Below are 25,582 nucleotides of genomic sequence, written 5' to 3'. Positions count from 1 at the left end.
AAATTTACCCACCCATCCCAAGGTAAGCTAAAGGATAAGTCTTAACAATTGTTTTCCTTTCCTGCTCTAAGCCAAAGAGCTTTGGGCCTCTTTACCTGCCACCTCCAGGGTCCACGTCACTGGCTTAAGGCCCCTGTTGACTTCTGTGAGTTCCTGCTCTAGACAGAGTGGTGATAGAAAGCCTTAGGCAGGATTCTAGATAGAGTAAGTGGACTCCTGTAAGGTTGGATTGGAGGAATGTTGCTGGATCGCAGTCTGTCTACAAGGAATGCTCCCATTGACCACTGAAAATTTCTACCACTTGTGACATGCCTCCTGCCTGCCTCAAGGTCTCTTGGGAGAGTAACTCCTATGGCTAGCATCACTATCCAAAGGCTAACTCAGGACTTCCCCACATTCAGAGACAAAACGTGGTTTTCTATGTGAACGTGGTTTCAGGGGCACCTGCAGAAACCCTCTTTTTCTCTACAATCTCTCTCCCAGGAATGGCATCTGAATTTCCACCATTATGGATTAACGCCTTTGAGTTGAGGCATGTTGGCCCCTGTGATAATGCAACTTTGTTACCTGGGAGGTAACCCCTTTGTGGGGGCTAATTTTCTAATGAATCAGCTGGAATTTCACAGAAGGGGATAGCACAGAGAGTAGGTTGGTTGTAATGAGGGTAGAGGAAAAGTATGGCATTTGGAATTTTTAGGTATCAAGGGGACAGTGTAGGAGCACCAGCTGCTTAGGGTGCTGGGTGGAGGGGGGGCAGGAAGGATGAATGGAAGGAAACTGAAGAACTTTACCCACTCCCCAACTCTTCTTGGGGCTTCTCTAGCTCCTAGACTTACTGGTCTCCTCCATCTCCTCCAAGATCTCGTTGTTGGCACAGCGCAAGTCTCGGACTGTCTGTCTGTCCTCCTCGCTCTTTGATAGCCAGCGTTCACATGGGAAGCGAAATGTCTCATCCCGGGAGTTGTCCCTCACGTCTATGTAGTTCAGATGCCAGCCAGGAAATAATCCTGTGGGGACAGGGATGGGACTGAGAGTGAAACTTCCCCTCCCTCCCTTCCCCTTCAACCAGCCTCCCTTCCTCCACGGAGGTCCACCTCTTAGCTGTGTGCCTTCAGGCAAGCTCATTCCTCTCGCTTAGCCTCTCAGGTTATTCATCTATAGAATGGGTGTCTGGGGAAGAAGATGCTAAAGCTTTAAAACTCCTTCTGGCTCTAAGTGTTCATGGCTCCCTTTGGGGAGAGAGTCTCTAAGAATCATCAAAAGTAGCACATCTGTCTGGCCTAAGGCACGCTGAGCTGGGGGCCAAAGCCTATGATGATCTTGGTAAAGAGACTATGACCAGAGGCAGCCAGTCTAACCTCTGCCTGCTGGAGTGAGCTAGCTGACGCCACCAGACAGCACAGAGAGCCTGTGGTTGGTAGCTGTCCCCTCAGGAAAAGCCACAAAGGCAGCATTGTTGAACTCTGCAAGTCCTTGTGGAGAATCTGAAATACAGCTGCTAGTTGTCGGGCATGGTTGAGAAAACAGACCAATTATTCACAGCTCTAAGGTTGTCTGCAGACCCCCGAGTGTGTGGCTGTCAATAGTGCTGTAATCTGCATTGCACACTGTATGAGGAACATTTCATTTAATTGTAATATAAATTGGGCTGTCTAGTTGCTTCTCAGTCCCTGAGAACCTTGGAAGAGAAAGGTAATTTCTCCACCTTTCTTACATACTATATATACCTCTTTACTTTCATTTGTTCATTCATTCAACAAAATTTTTAAATTGTCTACTATGTGCAGTACAATGTTCTAGGTACTGAGAGATAGGGAATAATAAATGATGTGCAGTCTCTGCCCTCAAGGAGCTTATTATCTGGTAGTAGATGGAATAATATAACACCCTTTTGTTGAATGAGAAAAAGAGCAAAGACCAAAGATGAATAATGTCATTGGCATGACTATTCCCTGTGGCAATACAGATCAAAATCCCAAACTCTTCTAATTTTGAAGATGGTTTTTGAGAGTTGTGAGTAGAGAGTTCATCAGCCTGCAGCCAACCTTCTAGTGATGTCTCTCCTAACCGAATTAAGTTGGTCCTCAAAGGACCATACAGTCCGTCACTGGGTCTCTAGTCAAAGCCATTCTAGCTTGGTAGGACACACCTGAATTTGTTCTGTGCTGGCTTCACCTTCAAGATTGAACCCAAGTAACTTCCATGCCATGATGAGTAAGGCAGAAATGGAGGAATTGATAATATAATATTATGTTGTTATAATAATATACAAGTTATGACATGTAAATGTAGAGGAGAGGTCAGAATAAGACTTTCATGTCAAGTTCAAGGTGGAAAGGGTCACTGAGGGGGAGGGTAAGGTGGAAATCAGAGAAGACTTCATGGAAGAGGTGGCTGAAATGCCACCTTGAAGGAAAAGCCTTGTAGGAAGGGAAAGCTTTCAACAGGTGAAGATATGGAGACATCATTTGGGGTAGAGGACATAACATATACACAGGCAGGGACGTGGGAGGAAACAACAGGAACTTAAAGAATTAATGACAAGTAGCATGACACTATAGAAAGAGCATGGAATTTGGAATCAGCAGACTTAGGTTCTGCTCCCTGTGAGAACTTCCCAAAGATTCATAGGTTTGGGAGTCAGGCAGCAAGAAAGAAATGTGAGCTGTCTTCCACAGAAAGCTCATTGGCAAGAGGGGTCCTCCCTAAGAGACAGAGGACAATTTGATTGAAGGTTTCAGCTGAACAAAACACATTTTTTATTGAGTGAAAAAGGGGTGGAGACCAAAAAGAATTGTTCATTTTAAAAATAACCTCTACTGAATTTAGAGTCAAATAATTTCATTAACTTCTTCTTTAATCTGCTATTTTTGAATTTGAGAATGTCCTTGCTTTAATTATCCTTTGACTCCCTCTTCCAACTATCTAGTTGGGCTCTTTATGCCCTTGGGAAAATCTCTTTGGTCAATGTGAAAATGGGCTGATTGATGAGTTTTCATAGAAAGATGAAGACAATCCTAGTCCATTCATTCTCACAAATATTCATTAAGTGTGTGCAGCTGACTATGCTAGATGCTAGAGGGCACCAACATTAAACAAGACACTGGTTCCTGTTCTCATGAAGTTTAAACTCTAGGTGAAGGGTTCTTACCTAGGTCTGTGAACCTCTAAAAAATATTTTGATAACTGTATTTCATTACAATTGCTTTCCTTTGCAATCCTATGTAATTTACTTTACGCATTTAAAAACATGATTCTGACAAGGGGTTCGTGGCTTCACAAGACTGCCAAGGGGTCCAGGGCAAAAAAAAAAAAGTGAAGTATTCCTGCTCTAAGCAAATGTTGGAGAGCAGATATAAATAAATCTTACAGTAGAATCCCCAAAGAACTCAAATAGCAAATTTAAAGGTCAAAGAGGAGGTGTAAAGGCAAGAGAGAAGACAAACTTTAGAGAATTTCCAAGGGTCAGACCACCAATGAGTGTGTGTGTGTGTGTGTGTGTGTGTGTGTGTGTTTGTGTGTGTAATGAAGAAAGGAAGCAAGAAGAGTACTTTGGGTGAAGTTATTTTGACACTGAATTGACAGTACATTTGCTCACTCTTCAAACAAAAGAAAAATCTACCTTCTGGAAAAGAACTGAAATTGCAACACCAATTCCCCGGAGTCAGCTCAGCTCAAGGCTCCTTAATGGGGCCTTTCTGAGTGGCTTTTACCTGGTTTTCTTCCTTTTTAAGATCCTCTTTCCCAGGAAGACAGGACACTTTCAGATATTTCCCACCTCCACTGTCCTAAGTAGGCAGGGATGATTTCACTGACAAGACTAAGCATTGTACCACAAACACCAAGGAACAGTGCTGACTCTTTGGTGTCAATCAATCAACAAGCATTGATTAAGCGCCCACCATATGCCAGGAACTGTGGTAGATGCTAGTGTCACAAAGGATAAAACATTCTCAGCTCTCAAGGAGCCCATACTGTAACAAAGGAGAGAATATGCATTAAGGGTCATTGTTGGGGATTTGCCATCATTCTGGTTATTCAGAACAAAGAATGAAAAGGGCTAAAACTTTGTCTTTTGTGCTCTCCAGTGCCCCCCTCAGGAATTCCAATCTTTCTTCTATATGTGCCTTTTCTTTCCTTTCACCCCAGGCCCTTAAGTGAACCCACTAAGATCCTTTGAAGCTTCCATGCATCCATGGGTTTAGGGCCTTTAAAGAAGACCTGAACAAGCACTCAGAGCCTTCACTAAGAGGAGAGATGCAAAGAACCTAAGTTGTTAGCCCTTCTGAGCATTTTTGACGTTTCAGTAGAGAACTCACTGCTCAATTATCTCCAAATCATACCAAATGATGTCTATTTTGCCTCCAAGAAAGGCCAGCCTTGTGATGGTCTCTCAACTGATTTCCTGGGATTCTGGAGCAAAATAGAATTTGAATGAGCCTATCTCATGGGTAGAGAAACTAAAAACCTAAGGTGGGGAAATGACCATGCCCAGGAAGGTCCAGGGAATTCAGCAGCAGAGCAGGGACTGGATTTTAGGTGCTGCCTGTCTCACGCTTTTAAGACAGCAAGAGATATTCTCAGATAAGCAAAGATACCTTGAGAGGGAAATGCATCAGCAGGAAGGACCAGCTTGGATTTCTAGGGAGCTGAGTTAACAAGATAGTGGTTCAGATTCAAGAAGGGGACCAGCAGCAAGCATAGACCAAGTAAATGACCGCCTACAAGGTTGGTTTGTTTGTTTAAATCAGAAAAGCTATCTCTTCCGAACCCCCACCTCAGTTAGTCTCATGCTTAAAACTTCTATTAGAGTTTCCCTATGGTTTTCAAGAGATGCCAGTTAAAATGAAAATGCCCTGAGAGATATTGATCAATATTAATTACTCAGCAAGGGATATCTCATCAACTTCTTTTCAATTCCAATAAAAAGGGAACTGATTGTATCATTGTACAATTGTACATTGTACTGATTGTACTCAGTCCCAGGTGGGGAGACTGAGCCTCTCCAAGGTTCTGTATGCTGTTAGCTAAGTGATCACAAGGTTCCCTCTTCTATTCCTGTAAAGAGGATGTCTCTTCCATATACAAATCATACGTTCCTGGCCTGGCTTTGGAAATCCACTTGGATAGAAATTACTCTAGCACTTGGCTTAAAGCTCTTCCTTTTCCTTCCTCTTCTCCACTCAGATCTCTTGCTAGACCAATCCACACCTCTTTCAAAATTGAGCTCAAAACTCATCTCTTCTAGGAGGGCTTGCTCAGTGACCCTCTCTCTAGTTGGGTTTGTTTCCTTACATTGCATTACTTCCAAACGCACCGTACTAGTATTACTTCCTTCACAGAGACTCTAAGGATCCCTGAGGGCAGGGATTGTGATTTCTATTTGCTTATTATCTGCCTTTTACTCCATATTGTGCCTGGTACTGGGTTTTGCACAAAGGGACTCTTCAGTCAGTGCTATCAGTGGACTTTTATAGAGCAATAGTCTTCAAAATGGGGGCTGGCCTCCCCAAGGGACATCGCATCACGTGCAGGGAGGTATAGACTAACCCTAAGAGGTAAATAATAAACAAATCGGAAGGTAGAAAGATTTAATAAGGCTATACATATATATCAACATATATGTGTGTGTATGCATACATATATCTATATAAGCATAGATGTATGTGTGCAGGCATATATATCTATATCCACTATATATATATATATATATATATATATATAATATCTATATCTCAAAGGACAATAAATATAAAAGCATTGCATGGTCCTATAAAAAGAGAATCTGTGGGGCTAAAGCTCAGAATAAGCTGAGGCTGGTGATGAATGCAAAGGACAACGAAAAGGGCTTTTTTTGGTTTTTGTTTTTGTTTTGTGCTATGTTGATAGAAAGAGGAAGATCAAAGAAAGAATAGGGCAGCTGCTCGGGATGAATAGCATCATGATAATGGATGATGAAGAGAAGTCAGAACTATTGAAATCTTACTTTGTTTCTGTTTCCTCTACCAAGAGAATAGTCCTCAGACTGGGAAGAATATAACAAAAAATGGTTAACAAGGAGTTGAAAACCAAGATAAGTGAGAAGGTATTTAAAGACAAAAGAAGAACCTAGCTGCTTTCAGTGAGGGGTGTGTGCGTGTGTGTGTGTGTGTGTGTGCGCGCGTGTGTATGTATCTATGTATGTATATATAATACATAGACAATGCAATGTATATTATACATATATATACACATAGATACATACACACACGCCCATACATGTACATGTAATTATTGTGGAATCACTCTCAGTCAGCTTTGAAAAATTGTGAAGAATGGGAGAGGTGGGAGAGGACTGGAGATGGGCAAAGGTCCTAATTTTCAAGAAAGGGAAGAGGGTGGTGCATACAAATTATAGGCCGATGAGGTTGACACTGATGCCTGGCAAATTTCTGGAATATGTTATTATAGGGGTGGTATCTAAGCATTTGGAAAGGGAATCAGTGATTACTAAGAGTTAGCACGGCTGTGTCATGAAAAGTCATGCCAAGCCAGCCTCATTTCATTTTTGGACAGTTACTAGAATAGCAGACCACGGAAATGATATGACATAGTAAACCTGGATTTTAGCAAAGCTTTTCATAAAGTCTTTCATTCTGCTTGTGACAAATTCTTTCATCCTAGTTTTTGTAGACGAGACAGAGTGATGTGGCCCAGAGGACGATACAGTTAGGTGGTTTCAGAATTGTTCGAACTCAGTCATCAATGGCCTGATGTCAGCTTGAGCAGAATCTCTTGATGCCATGTCTCAGGGGTCTGCCCTTGGCCTGGCATTAGCTAACACTCTTAACAATGACTCAGATGTATTCAAAGAAGGTATGCTAATCAGATTTAAAGATGGCACAAAGCTGGAAGAGATCATTGCTATATTTTATGAAAGAATCAAGAGATAAAAAGATCTCAAAAGGCTCAAAATAAGATGAAATTTTAACTAGTAATACATTTGTAGTTCTGTAATTTAGTTGTGTTTTTTTTTAATTACCTTCACAAGTATATGATGAGAAATATGTGGCTGACAAGCAGTTTGTGCAAAGATGATCTGAAGTTTGGGTGAATTGAAAGTCCAATGTAAGTCAACACGACACATGGCAACTAACAAAAGCTTACACAGTCTTAGATGGTGTCAAAGGAAATAGAGCGTCACAGGAACAGGTCATAATCCCAATCAACTCTGATCACAATCTAAAATCCCATGCTTACCCATGAGCACCACATTTTGTGGAAGGCATTGACCAGCTGGAGTGATGAGGAGAGTGAAGACGCTAAACCATGTGTTACAAAAACATGCTGAATAGCCTCAGCTGTTTAAGTAAATACGAATGCTTTCACATTTTTGTCTAATCGTAGCCATCTCTAGGGCCGGGGGTGGAAGGAAGAAAGACATTTACACAATAACTTATTGCATATATAAAAGGAATAGCAAGTTGTACATAATAGATTTGCAATTGCATGTGCAATCATCTTTTTTTACAGAAATGCTTGTTTTGTTTCATAAATTAAAAATAAAATAAATAAAATTTAAGAAAAAGAAAAGATGAAATATGAGGGGAAGATATAAGGTCTATCTTCCAGTATCTGAAGGATTGTCATTTGGAAGAGATAGTAAATGTGTTCTGTTTGGCCTCAGTGGGGAGAACAAGAAGCACTTGGTGTATTTTACAAGAAGGTAGGCTTTGGCTCAATGAAAGGAAGAATTTTCTAGGATACAGAGCTGCTCTAAAGTGGAATTTTTGTTTATTTAGGAGGCAGCTAGGTGGTGCAGTGGATAGAGCACTGAGCCTGGAGTCAGGAAGATCTGAGTTGAAATCCTTCCTCAGACACTTACTAGCTATGTGACCCTGGCCAAACCACTTGACCCTGTTTGCCTCAGTTTCCTCATCTGTAAAAAAATGAGCTGGAGGAGGAAATGGCAAACCACTCTAGTATCTTTACCAAGAAATCTCTGTGGACAGAATTGGTATGCTATGGTCCACAGGGTCATGAAAAGAATGACATGACTGAACAACAATAATGTTTAAGCCTCATGGTAGAATAATAATAATAGCTTACATTTGCATATCACTTAAGGCCTAAAGCCTTAATGAGTTCTCCCTCATTGAACACAGGCTTGTCTGTATTAGGAATCTTGTAGAAAAAATTCATGACTTGCATATGAATTAGATTAAATGACCTCTGAAGTCCCTTCCCAAACTAAGATTCTAGAAATCCTCTATCATGAGTGTCTTTCATGATATTTCACTGAATCTGGAATTTCTGCTACTGATCCCTAGCTTGACCTTTTGTCTCTGTGGCATCCTTCTCCCACCGGTGAGTTCCCCCCAAACCTTCATTTTGAAGAAAGGCTCAGACCAACCATCTTTCATTTTCTGGACTTTGCCACCATATGTCTGTGCAGGTACCTCCCCCCCTCCCCTTTCAGGTCCCTTTTATGCATTGTCTTCTCTCATTTTAAAGTAAACTCCTTGGGAACAGAGACTTTTTTTTATGGTATTTGCATCTCTGAGTCAATGCTTCATAAATATCTGTTGATTTGACTTGCCCTGATAACAATTCCCTCTTTGCCCTTTGATTTCCTCAGAAGAGGATCCTGCAGATTGTCAGAAAAGGCCTGATGATGCTGTGGGGTCGCTTTGGCGGAAGGATATCTAGAGACCGTGATCAACAGCCATTGTCTTGGTTCTGGACCATGCTGTTCATAAATCTGCTGCTTTAAAAGCACAATTTCCTGCAAAAGCCATATGCACACATGTGTGTGTGTGTATATATACACACATAAGTATACAAACATCCATACATATACATTTCATGTTCCAATATCATTTATACACACATACATTATATATATACATATATATGTATATAACATATATTATAGTGTGCTCTATGTGTATATGTATGCATATATGTGTGTGTATATGTGTGTGTATATATATATATATATGTATACATACACACACATATGTATGTGCATGTATAATTTCTACCCTGCTCAGCAACAGGGGGCGAAAAGGTTATTTTAACCTATTTTAAAGGGCAAAAAAATTATTTTTCCAAAATAATTCTAAAGCTTTATAATTAAGGAGTAACCTTTGAAATTTCTTACTGGAATGGTGCAAGGCATGTAAAAACTGGGGTATTCCATCAAGGAACAAAAAATTATGCTTCCAGAATTGAGAACTGGAGTGCAATGTCATTTAGCAAGAAGAACATAGCTTTTGGAGTCAGAGGACTTGGGAACTTACTACTTTTGTAATACGGGCTGTATCGTTTAACCTCCCTGAGTCTCAGTTTCTCCATCTGTAAGACCGAAGAGTTGGGCTAGCTGACCTCTGAGACTCTGGTCCAGTTCCAGATCTATGCTTCTAAGTGAAGATGCTGAGAAAAAGCTGTGCCCGACACTCTGTTGGAAGGTAGGGCTACAAAGACAGAAACAGTACAGTTCTCGACCTTGAGGAGCTTTCATTATTTTGGAGAAGACTCATGGAGTTGTAATTATTCATCCAATCAACAAATATTTATTGAATACCTGCTGTGTCCAGCCCAAGGCAGATTTGATCTTGGAACTCCTCTATTCCATTCCAACTCCAGTAGCTTTCTGTTGCCTCTAGGATTAAACACACACTTTCTCCCTATAGCTTTTAAAGCTCTTCACAATATGGCCCTGACCTACTCCCTCCCTCATGGTCTGTGATCCAGCCAACCTAGCCTTCTTGCTGTTCAGTCTCCTAAGTCCAGGCCTTTGCACTGGCTGTGCTCCATGACTAGAGGGCCCTCCCTCCTTACCTCTGCCTCACAGAGTCCCTCTCTTAGTGTAAGATGCAACTCAAGGACTTCTTCTGATCCCTGCCCCACAACTCCCTCCTAACTACCTTATATTTAACTGCTTTGTATATGCTTGCATTTTGTTGTTGTTCAGTTGTTTTTCAGTTGTGTCTGACTCTTTGTGACCCCATTTGGGGTTTTCTTGGCGAAGACAAAGAATGGTGTGCCATTTCCTTCTCTGGCTCATTTTTCAGATGAGGAAACTGATGCAAACAGGGTTAAGTGACTTGCCCAGGGTCATGTAAGCTAGTAAGTGTCTGAGGCCAGATTTGAACTCATCTGACTCATCCTGTGTCCTGTAGTCAGTAAGTAGCAAAATAGGAACTCAACCCTACCAAGTCGGTGCTCTTTCTACAATATCCAGCCTACTCTGGCTCACTTAGCATCGTGTTCTAACCAAAGAATGGGGAACCTGCTGCCTCAAGGCCACATGTGGCCTTCTAAGTCCTTGGGTGTGGCCTTTTGACTGAGTCCAAGTTTTACAGAACAAATCCTTTTGTTAAGGGCTGCACTTGAAGACCTAGAGGGCCATATGTGGCTTCGAGGCTGCAGGTTCTCCACCCCTGCTCCACCCCATGCACTGAGCACGTGAGACATTGCCTACTGCCACACTGCTAAGGAAACATGAGCCACACCTGAGCAATGGCTGACCAGCATGCCATGATTTATGCCTTCCCATGGTATACTTGGTGGGCCTTCTGTCTGGGAAGAGCTGCAGAACTAAGATGATGGTGATAGCACTGGACAAATTACCAATAACCTCTCAGATTCCTGTACTGCTCTATAGGCTCTGAACCCATGACCCCAAGTGAAGTAGCCCTGCCCAGGTCATTCTCTGTATGCGGGAATCCCACTACAGAGCTTCTCTATATCCTAAGCAGGTGGTTTATCTTTTCCTGTTATCACAGTGAGAAAAAATGCTGCCTTATCTTTGCAGAGATAAGTGCTGAACCTTGAAACAAAATGCCATCATTTTGGAGAGGAGACAGTATTTTTATTGGAAAAGGTGATATAAAGTTAATAAATAAAAAGGGCAGCTAGGTAGGACAGTGAATACAGCACCAGGCTTGGAATTAGGAAAACATCTTCATGAGTTCAAATGTGGCCTCAGACACTTACTAGTAGTGTTTCGCTGGGAAAGTCACAACCCTGTTTGCCTTGGTTTTTCATCTTCATTTGGAGAAGGCAGTGTCAAAGTACTCCAGTATCTTTGCCAAGAAAACCCCAAATGGGGTCATGGAGAGTCAGACATGACTAAAACAATTGGACAACAAAAATAGTATTTATACTATGTACCTATATCACATAGCGCAAATATTATTACCTATATCATGGGCAGCTAGGTTTCATAGTGGATAGAGCACCAGGCCTGGAGATCTGAGTTCAACTCTGGCCTCAGATACTTCCTAGCTGTGTGTCCCTGTGCAAGTCACTTAACCTTGTTTGCCTCAGTTTCCTCATCTATAAAATGAGCTGGAAAAGGAAATGGCAAACCACTGCAGTATCTTTGCCAAGAAAACCCCAAGTGGGATCACAGAGAGTTGGACCCAACTAAAAACAACTGAACAGCACACCTATCTATATCACTGTTTTGAAGATCAAATGAAATAATACAAGCAAATTTTTTGTGGATCTTAAAGTATTACATAAATGTCAGCTACAGGTAAGCCAGCCCAACTGAAGCATCAAGGCACCCAAAGGAAGAGGCAGGAGACAGCAGCTACCATCAAATCAAATTACCACCATTACCTTACCCCAGTGGAGATAGATTAGGACCCTAAACCCAGGAGCCTTGGGAATAGCAGAGTCTCACAGACCACCAACCCTACGTTTAGCCTAGGCTCCAAAGCCATCAGGGAAGGGAGCAATCACTGCTTCCTCATCCCTGCCAACACCAATGACTGACCGGCTGTCACCAATGAACATATAGTCTCAAGAGCCCTCCAATTCTCCACCCAAACCTCCGGTTCTGCTTCTAGCCTAGATCTTGCAGCCGTCATCCCAAGCAGCAACCCCTGGGGAGATGTGGCCTGGCAATTGCTTCTGCAGGGGCTGCAGCCACAGCTACTGATGACGTAGAGAAGAAAGTTCCCATAGCTAAAGTCTTCTGTTCTATCCAATGATACAGCATCGGTCAGTAAAGTACTATTCATTTAAGTGCCTACTATGTAACAGGCACTGTGTTAAGTGTTGGAGATACAAAGAAAGGTTAAAAAAAAATTCTTGGAGCTCCCAGGCTGATGCAACATGTACAAAGAAGATACTTACAGGATAAATTGGAGGAAATCTCAGAGGGAAGGCACTAAGAGTAAGGAGGACTGGGAAGGTTGACTTGCAGAAGGTGGGACTTTAGATGAGACTCTGAGGAAGCTAGGAGGTAGAGATGTTATGAAGGTGGAGATAAGAGGACTTGACCACTGATTGGTTGTAGGGTGTAAGAGAGAGTAAGGAGTTGAAAATGACACCTAGCAAGCCTGGGTGACTGAGAGGATGGCAGTGCCTTTGATGGGAACAGGGAAGTTAGAAAGAGTAGATGGTTTGGGGGGAAAGATAATGAGTTCAGCTTTGAAGAGAACAATTTCAGTTGAATGATGAGGTCAGAAGCCAGATTGCAGAGAAACAAATGTAATGTTATCACTAGAAATTACATAAAGGAGATGTTTTGCTGCCACACTCAAATGCCATGAGGCCTTTCTATTTGACTTGCAGCTGACTTTACTTATTTATGGTCTTCCCTATTAGAATGTGAGCTCCTTGATCATATGGACTGGTTTTTCTTCTGTTTGTAGCCCCCAGGTGGAGCCACAATGGCAGACAGAGGCAGCAACCCAGCTGAACTGTCCCAACACTGTCCTTCAAACATCTTTAAAATAATGCCTCAGATTAAATTCTGGAATGGCAGAGCCAACAAAAGGTCAGGATGAGACATTTTTCCAGCCCAAGACAACTTAGATCAGCAAGAGAGGTCTGTGACACAGGAGTGGAAACCAGAGCCCACGCAGCAGCAGCAGCAGCAGCAGTGGGCCTTGGAGGTGGTTGCGACAGTGGCAGTAGCAACATTGGAAGCTTTCAGCCCAGGGATGGTAAGGGGGGGGGGTCATTCAACTAGTCACAAAGATTATAAGGGACCCTTTGCTGGCATTGGGTGCAGGACCCTGTTGCTTTGCCCACATGCAGTTCCAGGGAAAAGAGGAGCACCAGAGCTCATGGCCACAGGGGAGCAGGGGCTCTGGTCACAGTTCTAGGGTGGAGAAGAGTGCTTGTGGTCACTTACAATAGAGGAGGGGCCCTTTTCTCAGTTCCAAAGCAGAAAGGAGAACTAGCACTTGTAGCTACAGGAGAGCAGGGGACTTGGTACCAGTTTCATGGCCAAAAGAAGCAGTAATACTTGTGGCTGCAGGGGAGCAGTGGGCCTTCCTGACCAGGACATAAACCAGGAGAGCAGTAACCACACTTCTCCCCAGATCACACCACCTTAGAAGCCCCAGAAACTTACAGACTCCCAGAACTAGCACTGAAAACAGCAGCACAAAAACCCCTGAAGCTTAAAACAGTCCCCAACCCTCCTGCCACCCACCATAGGGGAGCAGAGCCCAACTGTAATATAAAGTTAAAAATCAAGAAATAGTTGGGGGAAATGAGCAAACAACAACAACAACAGCCACCACAACCTGACCGTAAAAGCTACTATAGTTTTAGGGAAGATCAAGTCACACACTCAGAAGAAGACAAACATGTCAAAATAGCTGCAAATAAATCCTCAAAGAAAATTGTGAATTGGACATAAGTCCAACAAGAATTCCTGGAAGAGCTAAAAACAGATTTTAAAACTCTATTTGTACCTCTAGTGCTAAGCACATAGTAAGAACTTAATAAATACTTTTTCATTCATTTATTTCATGACTGTAAGCTACAGGGCTGATCTTACCTAAAGTGAGACTTATACAGTCTGATTTAAGAGATACCAAGAAGACCCCAAGCTAAAATATCTTCTCAGGGCAGCTAGGTGGCACGGTGGATAGAGCACCAACCTGGAGTCAGGAGGACCTGAGTTCAAATGTGGCCTGAGACACATAAACTACTAGCTGTGTGACACTGGGCAAGTCGCTTAACCCCAATTGCCTCACCAAAACAAAACAAAACAAAATATCTTCTCTACAATACCTGTAATCGTCCATTTGCTTAGATCACTCTGTCTTAAATTTTATCACTAAGGATTCATTTGGATTTCTGAATCTCTTAACATGCAAATATCCCTCAGAGAGTTATCAGTCATTTATACCCTTAGAGTGAAATGGTTTAATTATATTGCTTTCCTTGTAAAACTTAGTGCAGCTTCAAGAACGGGAGTTTGGCTGGAGTAAGAGAGAAGGGGTAGAAAAGGAAGAGAACTTTTTGAGAAGTAATGGAAGAGGGCAGGTCTGGGTGGGGAGCTCTAGTGTGTACCCAAGGAAAAACAGAGGGCAGGGTAAAGGCAATGAGAACATGGGGGAGAGGAAGGAGCAAGGGCCTTTCTCACAAATGCTTGTCATGAGTCATAACAGAGGTTCTTAGAAGGGAGTATGAGATAGCTCAGCTCCATCTCAGAACAAAGAACATACATACTGTATTGATATACTGGGTCAATAGGGTCATCTCGACTAAAGGTCAGATGTCATATATTCCATTAGACTTGGGAGAGAAGTGGAAGGAAATATGGTCAAGAAAAGACATGGAGGTCGCTGCTCCTGAGGTTGCAAAGTAGCTTAGGGAAAGAAATCTTTAGGTGATGCTCTAATGACAGGAGATTCTGGGAAGATTGCAGAGTAGGTCAGAAATTTCCAGGCTCTCCAGATTTCATTCACAGACAGAAAATCAACATGAAATGAAAGTAGAACAGCAAAAATAAAAGAGTAAAGCAGTTGTCAGCTGAAGAGCCCTTGCCTCGTGACATCACGTGCACTGTTTCCATCTGGGTTTCATCATTAAAAGAAGGAACGTGAAGTCTTCTCAATGAATGTACATGTTCTCATCTTTCAAGGCAACATATAACTATATCTACATTATTGAATAAACCTGATTCTTTCAGGATTTCATATTACTGTACAGCTAAAAACCCATCAGTGGCTCCCTATTACCTACAGCTAACGCCCATAGTGCTCAAAGTAGCAGTCAAGCCTGATACAATCTGAGTCTGATCTTTCCAACTTAATCTGTCATGATCTTTTGCAAATTTGTCTCATCAATTTGAACATTCTCCTCTCTGAGTGTCATTGATGTCATGTTTTTATCCTAATAGTCTAATATTATATATTATATTCTAGAACATATATTCTAAATCCATCTTCCAGAATATTTGATTGTAGAATATATTCTAAAATTCTATTCTGGAATATTCTGTCACATTCTAGAATTATTATTTTCTGTGTTCTGTTCTGTTACATTACATTCTAGAATATTCTAATAATAAGAATATCCTAATATTCTTACCTTTCCTCCTTGCCTATAAAGCAGTGGTTCTCAAAGCATGACTTGAGGACTGCTGGGGGGTGGGGGCTGTGCTTGAGATCTTTTTAGGAGGTCCTCAAGGTTAAGACTGTTTTTATAATAATGCTAAGTTATTATTTGCCTCCTAAAATACTCCTCCCTTTTCCGACTACCTACCCATGTGAGGACAGATTTTCTGCACATATTTTAACCACAACATTTTACAATGCATTAAATGCAGAAGCACATATGAGGATCCAGCTGTTTTCTATTAAGTCAGACATTAAAGAGATTTGCAAAACAATGTAAGACAATGCTACTTTTCTTCCTAAATTTTCTTTGTTTTGGAAAATAGTTATTTTTAATTAAAATGATATTTACACCAACATGTAATGGGTTTATTATTGTTATTTTTAAATGAATTAGTAAAAAATGTGTGCAATATTTCCATCAGGTTTATTATTAAATACATATATTTTTTAAATTATCAGTTTTAATTTTTAATACAGTGAATATCAATAGATATAATCCATATACACAAAAGCTCTTTGGGGTCCTCAATAATTTTTAAGAAAGTAATGGGTCTTGAAACTAAAAAGAGTGAGCACTACTAGCTATGAAGAGGTCCTACCTATCCCATAAGGCCCAGCTAAAATTCTATGTTGTTTATAAAGTGAAAGCTGATCTTAAAATTTAAAAGTTCTGGCTTTTAATTCTGGTTTGGCTGATAACTAACTATATGACCTTGAGCAAGTCACTTCTTTTTAGATCTTAGTTTCCTCAGGTACATAACGAAAGGATTAAGTTAGATGATTCAATTCAACTCAACAAGAATTTACTCAGAGTCTACAATGGCACTGAAGATACAAATATAAAATCAAAACATGTCCTGCCCTCAGAAAGTTTATAGTCTAATTAGATACTCTAAGTTTCCTTCCAGCTCTGACAGAGATTCCAAATCATTCTTGATGACAATAACTCAATTCTCTCTTTCTCTCTTGAAGTCCAAAAACTGCTATGTGTAACTCCCATTTGGCCCTTAATCATATGATGTTTTATATCTCTTGTTTGAATGAATGAATGAATGAACAAATGAATGAATGAGAAAGCATTTGTTAAATGCTTCCAATATGCCAATCCCTCTGCTCAGCACTGATGATACAGGAAGGATAAAGTCCCTTGCTCTCAAGAAGCTTACATTCTAATGGGAGAGGGGGCAATTGTATTTGGATGAAAGTGGAGAGTTGTAAAGATAACGTATTATAGCAGGGTTCAGCCATGGGTAATTGGAAATGCCCAGCTGTCCTTAGGGTATTGTGGCAGACCAGACGGCAATGCATCTTCTTGAGTGTTATTAATTATATTATTGGCTTGTATTATAATGTCATTCTCGTATTCTTATTTAATTTTCATGCATATTATTTGTGTTGCCATTAATTTCCCATTTGCTCCAGACCCCTGTCTGCTTGTTTCCACCCTCATTTGTTTACAAATCTTTGCTCTTGGCCCTGTATGAGTCTCTTGCCCAGCTAGCTCCTTGGATGCTATCTGCCGATTCCCTGATGAGTCTCTCTCTGCCTCTAGGACATTGTTTGCACACCTTGTCTTAGCATCCTCTGCTTTGCTTACTGACAAGATCTCGATCTCAGACACTTCCCTTCAGACTATTCGCTTATCCAGCAGCAACCCCACATTTTACCTTGTTGGTCAGTGCCTTTTGGCTTCCTCCCTTCAAACCCAATTTTAATCCCAGAGGTTGCCCAGCCCTTCCTCCTGGCTGACTCTCGATCTGGCCCTGATAGATAAAATGACATCTTGTTTTGGATGAAATTCAGGTGGGTCCTTTCTTAAGCTGAGAATCCTCCAAGCCATTTCCTCTAGACTTTTCCTCCAAATATATCTGGGCTGGAGGGGCAGAATGGTTTGGTGGAAATACCATTCATTCTGGAGTCAGGAGATCTGAATCCAAGCTTAGACCATAACCCTTGTCCCTTGCCCAAGCTATAACTGAGGGAGTGTAAATGAGTCTTTGCCCCAGGGTGCTATCATGGGAGGGAGCACTTGTCCCTAGCTTTCTTCATTCCTGAAGCACACAGATTAGATTGTAAGCTCCTCAAGGCCAGGGATTGTCTTTTGTCTTTCTTTGTACCCTCAGTGCTTAGCACAATACCTGGCACATAGTAGGCACTTAATGTTCACTTACTGACACAGTGAATCTGACTCTAGCTGTCACCAAGATTTTGTCCTATGGGGCATACCTGTCCACTGTCAGCATTAAACCCCGTGAGGCAAGAAAAGAGCTATCTGGGTGAGTGGCTACCCCTTTCCTGTTCAACTGCACCTATGGCAGCAATGTCCTTTGGGCCTCTGGCCCCCTCTGCTCTACTGTCTTCTAGCTGTCTGTAGGGGCCAACTGAATTTGTCCCAAATGCCATTTCAACTAGTTCTAGCTATGCTCATTGTATGATCTTAAATAAGTCACTTAGCTTTCCTGTACCTCAATTTCCTTGTGTGTAAAACAGAGATAATATGTGTTACATAGCACGCAGGGTCATTGTGTTTATCAGACCCTGTTTTCTTGTCTATAAAATAAGGATGAGAATATTTATACTGCCTTCCTCAGAGTTACTGTAATGAAAACATTTTGAAAGCCTCAAAGTACTCAGTAAACTTTATTTCACAGCATCCCATTGTCTAATATTGACAATAAGGAAGAAACAGAAGGATTTAGTAAAGCTAAGTTCTAGTCCCAACTCAGTCACTAACAAGCTGGATGACCTTGAGAGTAAATCACTTCACCCTCTCTGGGCTTCTATGTCTTTCTTTGTTAAGTGAGGAGGTTGGACCCATTGACCACTAAGGCTCCTTACAGATCTCATATTTGATGATTCTTTGACTGATGCAAAACAGAAATGAAAACACGTTTTATGATTAAGTCATAAGCTGGATTCCCTTCTCTGAGGTTTTCATTTCAGAAGGGAAAGAGGGAGGACAAGATTAATTGGAACAAAACTCAGACTTATAATTTATCCAGCCTTTTGACAAAGACCCAGAAAAATAGGGGAGATTGGAAGATAAATGCCAGGAATGAGAAGACTGGCAGTTCAGAGGGTGACTCGTTATTGGGTGTGACTCCTGGGAGATGCTAATTTATGTAGTGCTTACTGTGTGCCAGGCCCTATGCTAAGCGCTTTATAATTATTATCACATTTGATCCTCACAACAATACTAGGAGGGTAGGTGCTTTTATTATTCCCATTTCACAGAGGAGGAAACTGAGGCAAACAGAGGTGAAGTGACTTGTCAGAGTGTATGGAAGACCATGCCAGCGCATATGGAAGACCACAGTGCAGGGGTCAGAGACAGCTCTACCAGCTGTAGGAGGTGTCAAGGCCCCTCAGGCCCCAAATTCAAACTGCATCTGGTACCTCTCACCTCTCCACTCACACAGTCAGTACCCTAGTTCAGGGTCTCAGCCCTTCTTGCCTGGACTTATTGTAATAGTTCCCCAATCCATCTTCTGTTTCCTGTTCCTCTCCTTCATCCAAATAGCTGCCAAATGAATATGCCTAAAAGAGACATCTGGTCACCTCACTCACTGGCTCAAGCTTCTTTAAGGGATCCTTATCACTACGATAAAACACCTGAGTCTAGCATTGAATGCCCTTCACAATGTATCTGTACCCTACCTCGTCAGAGTTATTTCACGTTACTCTCTTTCCTATACTTTTATGTCCCTATTTCCTGACTTTGACATTCAGTCCCCCATCTCTGCTTTTGCCCTGGCTGCCACCCCACAACCTGGAATGTTCTTCTCATTTCTGCCTCTTAGAACCTTTAACTTCTTTCAATACTCAGTTTAATCAAGCAATCAAAAAGGGTTTTTAAAGCACATACTGTGTGTAAGATACCACATTAGGCACACAAGTACAAAGACTGAAACAATTCCAACTCACAAGAAGCTTATAGTCTAATGGAGGAGGCAAAAGGTAAATATATAAGTATGTGTAAAACAAATATAAAGTGGATAAATACAAATGTATCCAAAGCAGTTAAAGATAAGGTAGTTTGGGTGGGAGGGTAGTTGTAGTTGGAGGGATCTGGAAAGGCTTCATACGGAAGATGATGCTTGAGGTGCATGCAAAGGAAGAGAGGGACTCTGTGAGATGGAGGAGTGCATATGAGGCATGTAGAAAGGATAGGGAAAAGATATGGGGATGGGAGATAGAGCATGGTGTGTGAAGAACAGACAGAAGACCAGCTTGGCTGGGTTGCAGCATACAGGAAGGGGAGTGGTGTCAAAGGAGGCTGGAAAAATTGGTTGGAGTCAGGTTGTAAAGGGCTTTAAAAACTAAACAGAGGACTTTACATTTTAGCCTAGAAGCAATAGGAACCCCTAGACTTGGCTTGAGTAGAGAACAGAATAAAGACGTCACATAGCCAGACCAGCAATTAAGGAAAATTATTTTGGCAGTTGTGTGTAGACTGTTTAGACAGGAGTGGTAAGAGATCTGAGGTAGACATTTAAGAAGCTATTGCAAGAATCTGAGTGAGAGGTGATGAAGACCTGAACTTGGGTAGAGGTTGTGGGAGTAGAGATAAGGGAACAGATATGAGAGTTATGGAGGCAAAAATGGAAAGCTTTATCCACTGATTGAATATATGGAGGGAGGGAAAGTGAAAAGCCATACTAAGAATCTGGGTGACTAGAAGGATGAATGGGGTCTTTGAAAGAAATAATGAAGTTTGGAAGAGGGGAAGGTTTGTGGAAAAGATAACGAGTTCACTTTGAGGTATGTTGAGTTTAAGATGTCACAAGGACATCCAGTTTAAAATGTCTATAGGCAGTTAGCAATGAGGGCCTAAAGTTCAGGGGAGACAGTGGAGCTGGACGTCAGATCTGGCAGTCATCTGCATAGAGATGAATGTTAAATCCACAGCCATGAGATCTAATGGTGAGAGAAAGAGGGAGAGAGAGGAGGAGAGAGAGAGAGAGAGAGAGAGAGAGAGAGAGAGAGAGAGAGAGAGAGAGAGAGAGAGAGAGAGAGAGAGAGAGAGAGAGAGAGAGAGAGAGAGAGTGCATAGAGGGAAAAGAGAAGAGGGCCTAGGGCAGAACCTTGGGGAATATCCGTAGGCTGGGGGTGTAATATGAGTCAAGAGCCAGAAAAGGGGATGGAGAAGGAATGGACAGACAGATAGAAAGCAAAACAGGAGACAGTAATATCATGAAATCCCAGAAGGGAGAACGTATCTGAGAGGAGAAGATGGTCAACAGTGTCAGATGCAGCAGATAGATCTATAAGTAGGGGCACTGAGAAAAGACTATCAGATTTTGCTATTAGGGATCACCGGTAACTTAGAAGAGTTTCCTTTCAGTGATGGGTGCTACCTCCTGACTGAAGGCTTTCCCCAACATTCTGTTTGTCAGTCTTTCCCTCTTCAAAGTATGGTGTTATTTCCCCAAGGAGGATGTAAGCACCCTGAATGCTGGGACCAATTTAAAAAAATACACACACACACACACACACACACACACACACACACACACATATGTATATATAAATATCTCCACAGGATCTAGCACATTATCTTACATATCACTGGCATGAATGAATACTTGCTTTATCCCTCTAGGCTTTGCATGCTATCTTGAATCTATTAATATGCTCTGATTTGGAGCTAAGCTAAATAATAGAGACCTAGCTTTGCCTCAGTTCTCTCCCTCTTTCTTCCTCTCTTTCTTTCTCCTTGCTGCATTCTCCTTCTGTTCCTCTCCTCTCCCTCTCTCTTCTCCTCTCCCTCTCTACCCTGCTCTCTCTCCCCACCCCCATCCCTTGTTGGATATTCACATGGTTGAGTGTTGATATATGTCCTGTTAGGCCTAGGAGTAGGAATCCATTGTAATCCTCTTTGCAGAAAAAATTGTGGAACTTACATGCTTAAGATTATAGCAAAAGATTATCTTTTTATCATTTGGGAGTCATTTTTGATAAATTGGTATATTTGGCATAAAACTAGGCATTGTTCTATACATAGTATATACGCTGATGATCTCCATTAAATATATCTCTATGAGAGTGGCAGCCAGAGGGAGAACACGTTTTGGTCCAGGAAAGGGCCTTTAGGAAGCAGTTATAATGATGCTAATGAGGGTCAGGGTTATAGATTAATATTCCAGGCATAGTGGCCTAGTTGCTACTTTTGCCCTGCCTATGACATTCCATCTCCGGCCTGTGTGCTTCTGACAACCCAAGCTGTCTCCCAGGCCTACAATGCCCTCCTTTCTCACCTCTGCCTCCTAGAATTTCCTTCAAGGTTCTGTTTAAGTGCCACCTCTTCCATAAGGCCTTTCCTGAAGCTCCCAGTTGCTAGGGATTTCTTCCTCTTCCATATTCTTTTGTGTTTTTTTGTAAATATTTGTATTTTATTATCTGTGTACATTGTTTCCTCTTAGTAGATTATAAGCTCCTCAAGGTCAGGAGCCATTTTTGTTTTTGTAATCCCTAGTGCCTAGAACAGTTCCTGGCCTATAGGAGGTGCTTAAAAAATGTTGAATGACTAAATGATATCAGGAAAACAGAACTCATGTGCAAACACCAAAGAGGGGAAGAATGGCAAGACTAGGTCATATCAATAGGCCAAGGTTAGGAACACAGGAATCCAAGTCCAAAAATCAAATCCAGGCCAAAGGGCCAAGGTCAGGAATGCAGAATTCAAGTAGTAGAGAAATTACAGAAATGGGACAGGACACTAAGTGTTCAAGTAGAAAGGCAGGATAGAGAGATGACCAGAAAAGAAAGAGGCAACCAGGCAGAAGGAAGAGGAAGGAAGTCACATTGGGGAACACTGAAATATTAGGTATTAGATCAATACTTCGGCCCAAATACTTGAGGCTTGTATTTTTCTAGGCTTATATCTTAGGTTGTTTAAGAGGAATAAAGTTTGTATCTTTTCTATGCTTGAGGTTCTACAAAATCCAACAAAGGAAGTAAGCAAAATCACCAAGAAAGCCTGATTCTGTCTCTTTACTGTGGAAACTATGAATTTTCAAAGACTCTACCAATGGAATGCCAACACTATCAATTCCTTCACAAGCTGGGGAGGCTTCAAGTGCAAGCCAAGTGATAGACTGTATATCTGTCATCCCGGGCACAGCCTAGCTAAGCTCGGAAAGGTTTATCACCCCATCGACCCAAGGGGTAATGAATTCTTTTGACCACAAAACATAAAACAAAACAAAACTGTCTACTGAGTGAAGCAGGGAGGGACTGCTATCTGCATCAGTGGAGAGACTGCCCACCCTGATGAAATCACTGAGTTTTGATTATTTAAGTAAGCAGAGCTATCCTTGTGCCTCTGTTTCCTATAGCACATAACCAAGGCCTCTAATCATTTGAACTTGACCTTTAGTTTAACTTAGTGCCATAAAGGAAAGAAGTGACTTTGGAATGAGATTTTTAAAGTTCTTTTACAGTTAAAGGATGGAGACCAGGAATGGGTGCTCATTCCTATGACTGATGTTGCCTCGGGGAAGCCAGGGAAGGAATTTGCTTTATCGCAGGGACTTCAGACTGACATGAGAGGTGGTATGAATAAACATTGAGTTTGTTGTGACACACTAGCTATTTCTAATTCTTTCCTTTTGATCCTAGGGAATAATCACTCCTAGAGGACATCAAGAATCCTGGTCATGATATGAGTTGGCACCCAGACAGCTTCTCAGTCTGGCCCCCAGCTTTTAGGTTACACCAGCTTCAATCAGCCAGTCAGTTCTACTGCCTGCTCACAGCCACTGCCCTAGGTGCCTAACCCTTGGCCTCTGCCTATTTCTTGGAGCAGAGCACTGAGTCATCCAGGGAAGTAGCCATAACCTGGCCTCCTCCATGTCCCTGGTATGGGGGTCTGATCAGGGAATTACCTTTGTTGTCATGCCAGACCCTCAGCTTGCAGAGATGACCAAGGCTCAGCATGTCTGTGAAGCTGAATGTGTCTGTCCCATTGCGCTCAAACTTGTTAAAGTTTTTGGATCGCTTCAGGGGCAGGGTACCACTGTCTCCATTCTCTCCAAAGATGATGATGAACACGTTGGCATCAGTGCCAGCTCCTGAAGGGACATGGCAAAGAGCCCACATAAATGACTTTGAAATTAGGTCTCTCCGATGTGAACCCTTCCCAACCCTGGAGTTGTTTCTAGACTGGCTTGTGGCTGAACATGTTGGGGCCTACAGTTTATAAGGTCCAAGTCAAATGACTGAATCCCAGATGACCAGTTTAGTTCATTATGCTCCCTGGTCTGGGACTCTAACCAAACTTCTTGCAAATGCTATTGGCTTTAAGAGGTCTCCGAGAAGGGAGTGTGGAGGATTCAATGCAAATTTATGACCAATACTTAAATAACAGCCCAAAGCACAATTCACCCCAGGGCTGATTTTATGTATAGACTGAATTGACAGCTGCCTATATCATGTGACTTCCAAGTATCAGGAAAGCTTCTATCAGGAAGATAGCTAAATACTACAGATACCTAAAATTCCACTATTAGAGTTTTACCCCTTTGACTGTAATAAAAGAAGCATTTTGTCTCCCTATAAAATGAATTGTTTAGCTATTCCCTAATCAATAGTAATAGCTAAATTCTTGATCTACAGTGGTTAGACTTACTAGATCATGGCCAAATTAGATGTGGTTAGACCACTGCCAGATAAGGTTAGCCTTATATATAGGTATAATTAGAAACTGTCTATGTAATATGATTTGGAGGTTTAGGAAGGCTTTTCTCTCCTAAATATCTTCCCTGCTTACCTGTCACAGAATTCCAACCTTAGACCTTTATTCTTTTGGGTTAAGGCTTTCTTCCTTATTAAAATACAAATATATAACATGTTAAGTCCTTATTGAATTTTTTGATATGAGCTTTTGAATGTTACTAACTTACCAGAGTTTGGGTAGAAGAGAGGACAGGAGGTAGATTTTGAGCACTGTGCACCCTCCAGAGAGGGCAGGTCTAGGTTGGGGTCCTAGGCATTGAGGAGGTACCATAGGGGCATGAAGGTAGACTATACCAGACAGCCTAGGAGAGGCATTGAGTGGGGTGATGATCACAGAAGGCAAAGTCTACTTTATTCATAATTTTATTAAAGATCAGCCACAAGGTAAGAGAAACTGAAGTCAATATCTAATATCTAAATAATATCTTAGTATCTAATAAAATATCTAAATAGCACAAACTATGAGATAAACGAAAATGGAAAGCAGCAAGGAGGCTAGACTGTTCCCATTCATGAGACATGGGAACTAATGATTTTATTCATTTATTTATTTTGTGAGGTTTGGGGCCATAAGTATAATGGAAAGAGCCTGCGGTTTGGAATCAGCATAACAAGGCCCCAGCCTCACATTTCCCACTGCTATCTGTGTGTCCATGGATAAATAATATCATCTCTCTGAGCCTTAATTTCCTTGCCAACAAAAGGAAGGAGTTAGGCTAAAAGACCATAAAGTCCCTTCCAGCTCAAAAATTTTATGATTCTAAATGTGTAAACTTCTCAAAAGTCACTCCCCCAAAAGTGATCTGAACAGGAGCTAGGAAGCCAAGTCAGGACTCTTGCCTTGAAGAAAGCAGGGGACAGAGAGTTAGCAGAGGAGAAGCCTTTCCCCAAGAGGACCAACACTCACCAAAAACGTTGCTGGTCTTGACCGTAACAGTGTAGGATGTCCACTCCATCATCTCTTCCTCATCAATCACTGCGCACATCTCGCAGACCAGCGTCTTCTTTTCACCCTTCCTCTCAGATAACCATTCACCATAGTAGAACATTGTTAGGTCTCCACTGTCCATGTTCTTCAGGAGGACCTGAGGAAAAGGAATGGCCAAGGATGGGCTCTTCATACCTCCCAGCCACCAACCTCAATACCTTCAGCAGAACCAATTAGATCTCCAAGGGACCTGAGGTGGGATGGCCCCAAGGGTCCTGGAGTAAGCTGTCACCTATCAGGTACAATTGAAGGCCTCCATCCCTACCCTCAACCATAAAATCTTCTCCTACTATCCTGTCACAGGGTCAACACTTTCCACATTTACTTACTCATTAAAGACAGTTAAGGTACAGATGCTAATTGGAATATATATATATATATTGTGAACACCTCAGGGATGAATTTTCCTTAGAGGGGCAAGGTCCACACTTTAAGTCACATGTCCCACCAGCTTCTCCTTTCTTCAGTTAAGAAGAACTCTGCTCAGCCACCCCAAAGA

General features: G+C 41.7%; 1 protein-coding gene across 1 annotated transcript in view; it reads right to left on the bottom strand.

Moving 5' to 3' along the window:
• The window catches only part of LOXHD1 (lipoxygenase homology PLAT domains 1), a 280,858-nt gene that overhangs the window by 20,229 nt on the left and 235,047 nt on the right, over window positions 1–25,582 (bottom strand). Inside the window, 3 exon segments of the mRNA XM_078151940.1 lie at window positions 837–1,007; window positions 23,246–23,431; window positions 25,003–25,180. Of these exon segments, the coding sequence (XP_078008066.1) occupies window positions 837–1,007; window positions 23,246–23,431; window positions 25,003–25,180 (535 nt within the window).

The sequence above is a fragment of the Phascolarctos cinereus genome, unplaced genomic scaffold (genome assembly GCF_003287225.1).
Source record: "Phascolarctos cinereus isolate Bilbo 61053 unplaced genomic scaffold, phaCin_HiC Scaffold_4;HRSCAF=312, whole genome shotgun sequence".
In the NCBI taxonomy this organism is placed as follows: Eukaryota; Metazoa; Chordata; class Mammalia; order Diprotodontia; family Phascolarctidae; genus Phascolarctos; species Phascolarctos cinereus.
Note: the sequence above shows the minus strand (reverse complement) of the source record. Positions and strands in the feature narration are given on the sequence as shown.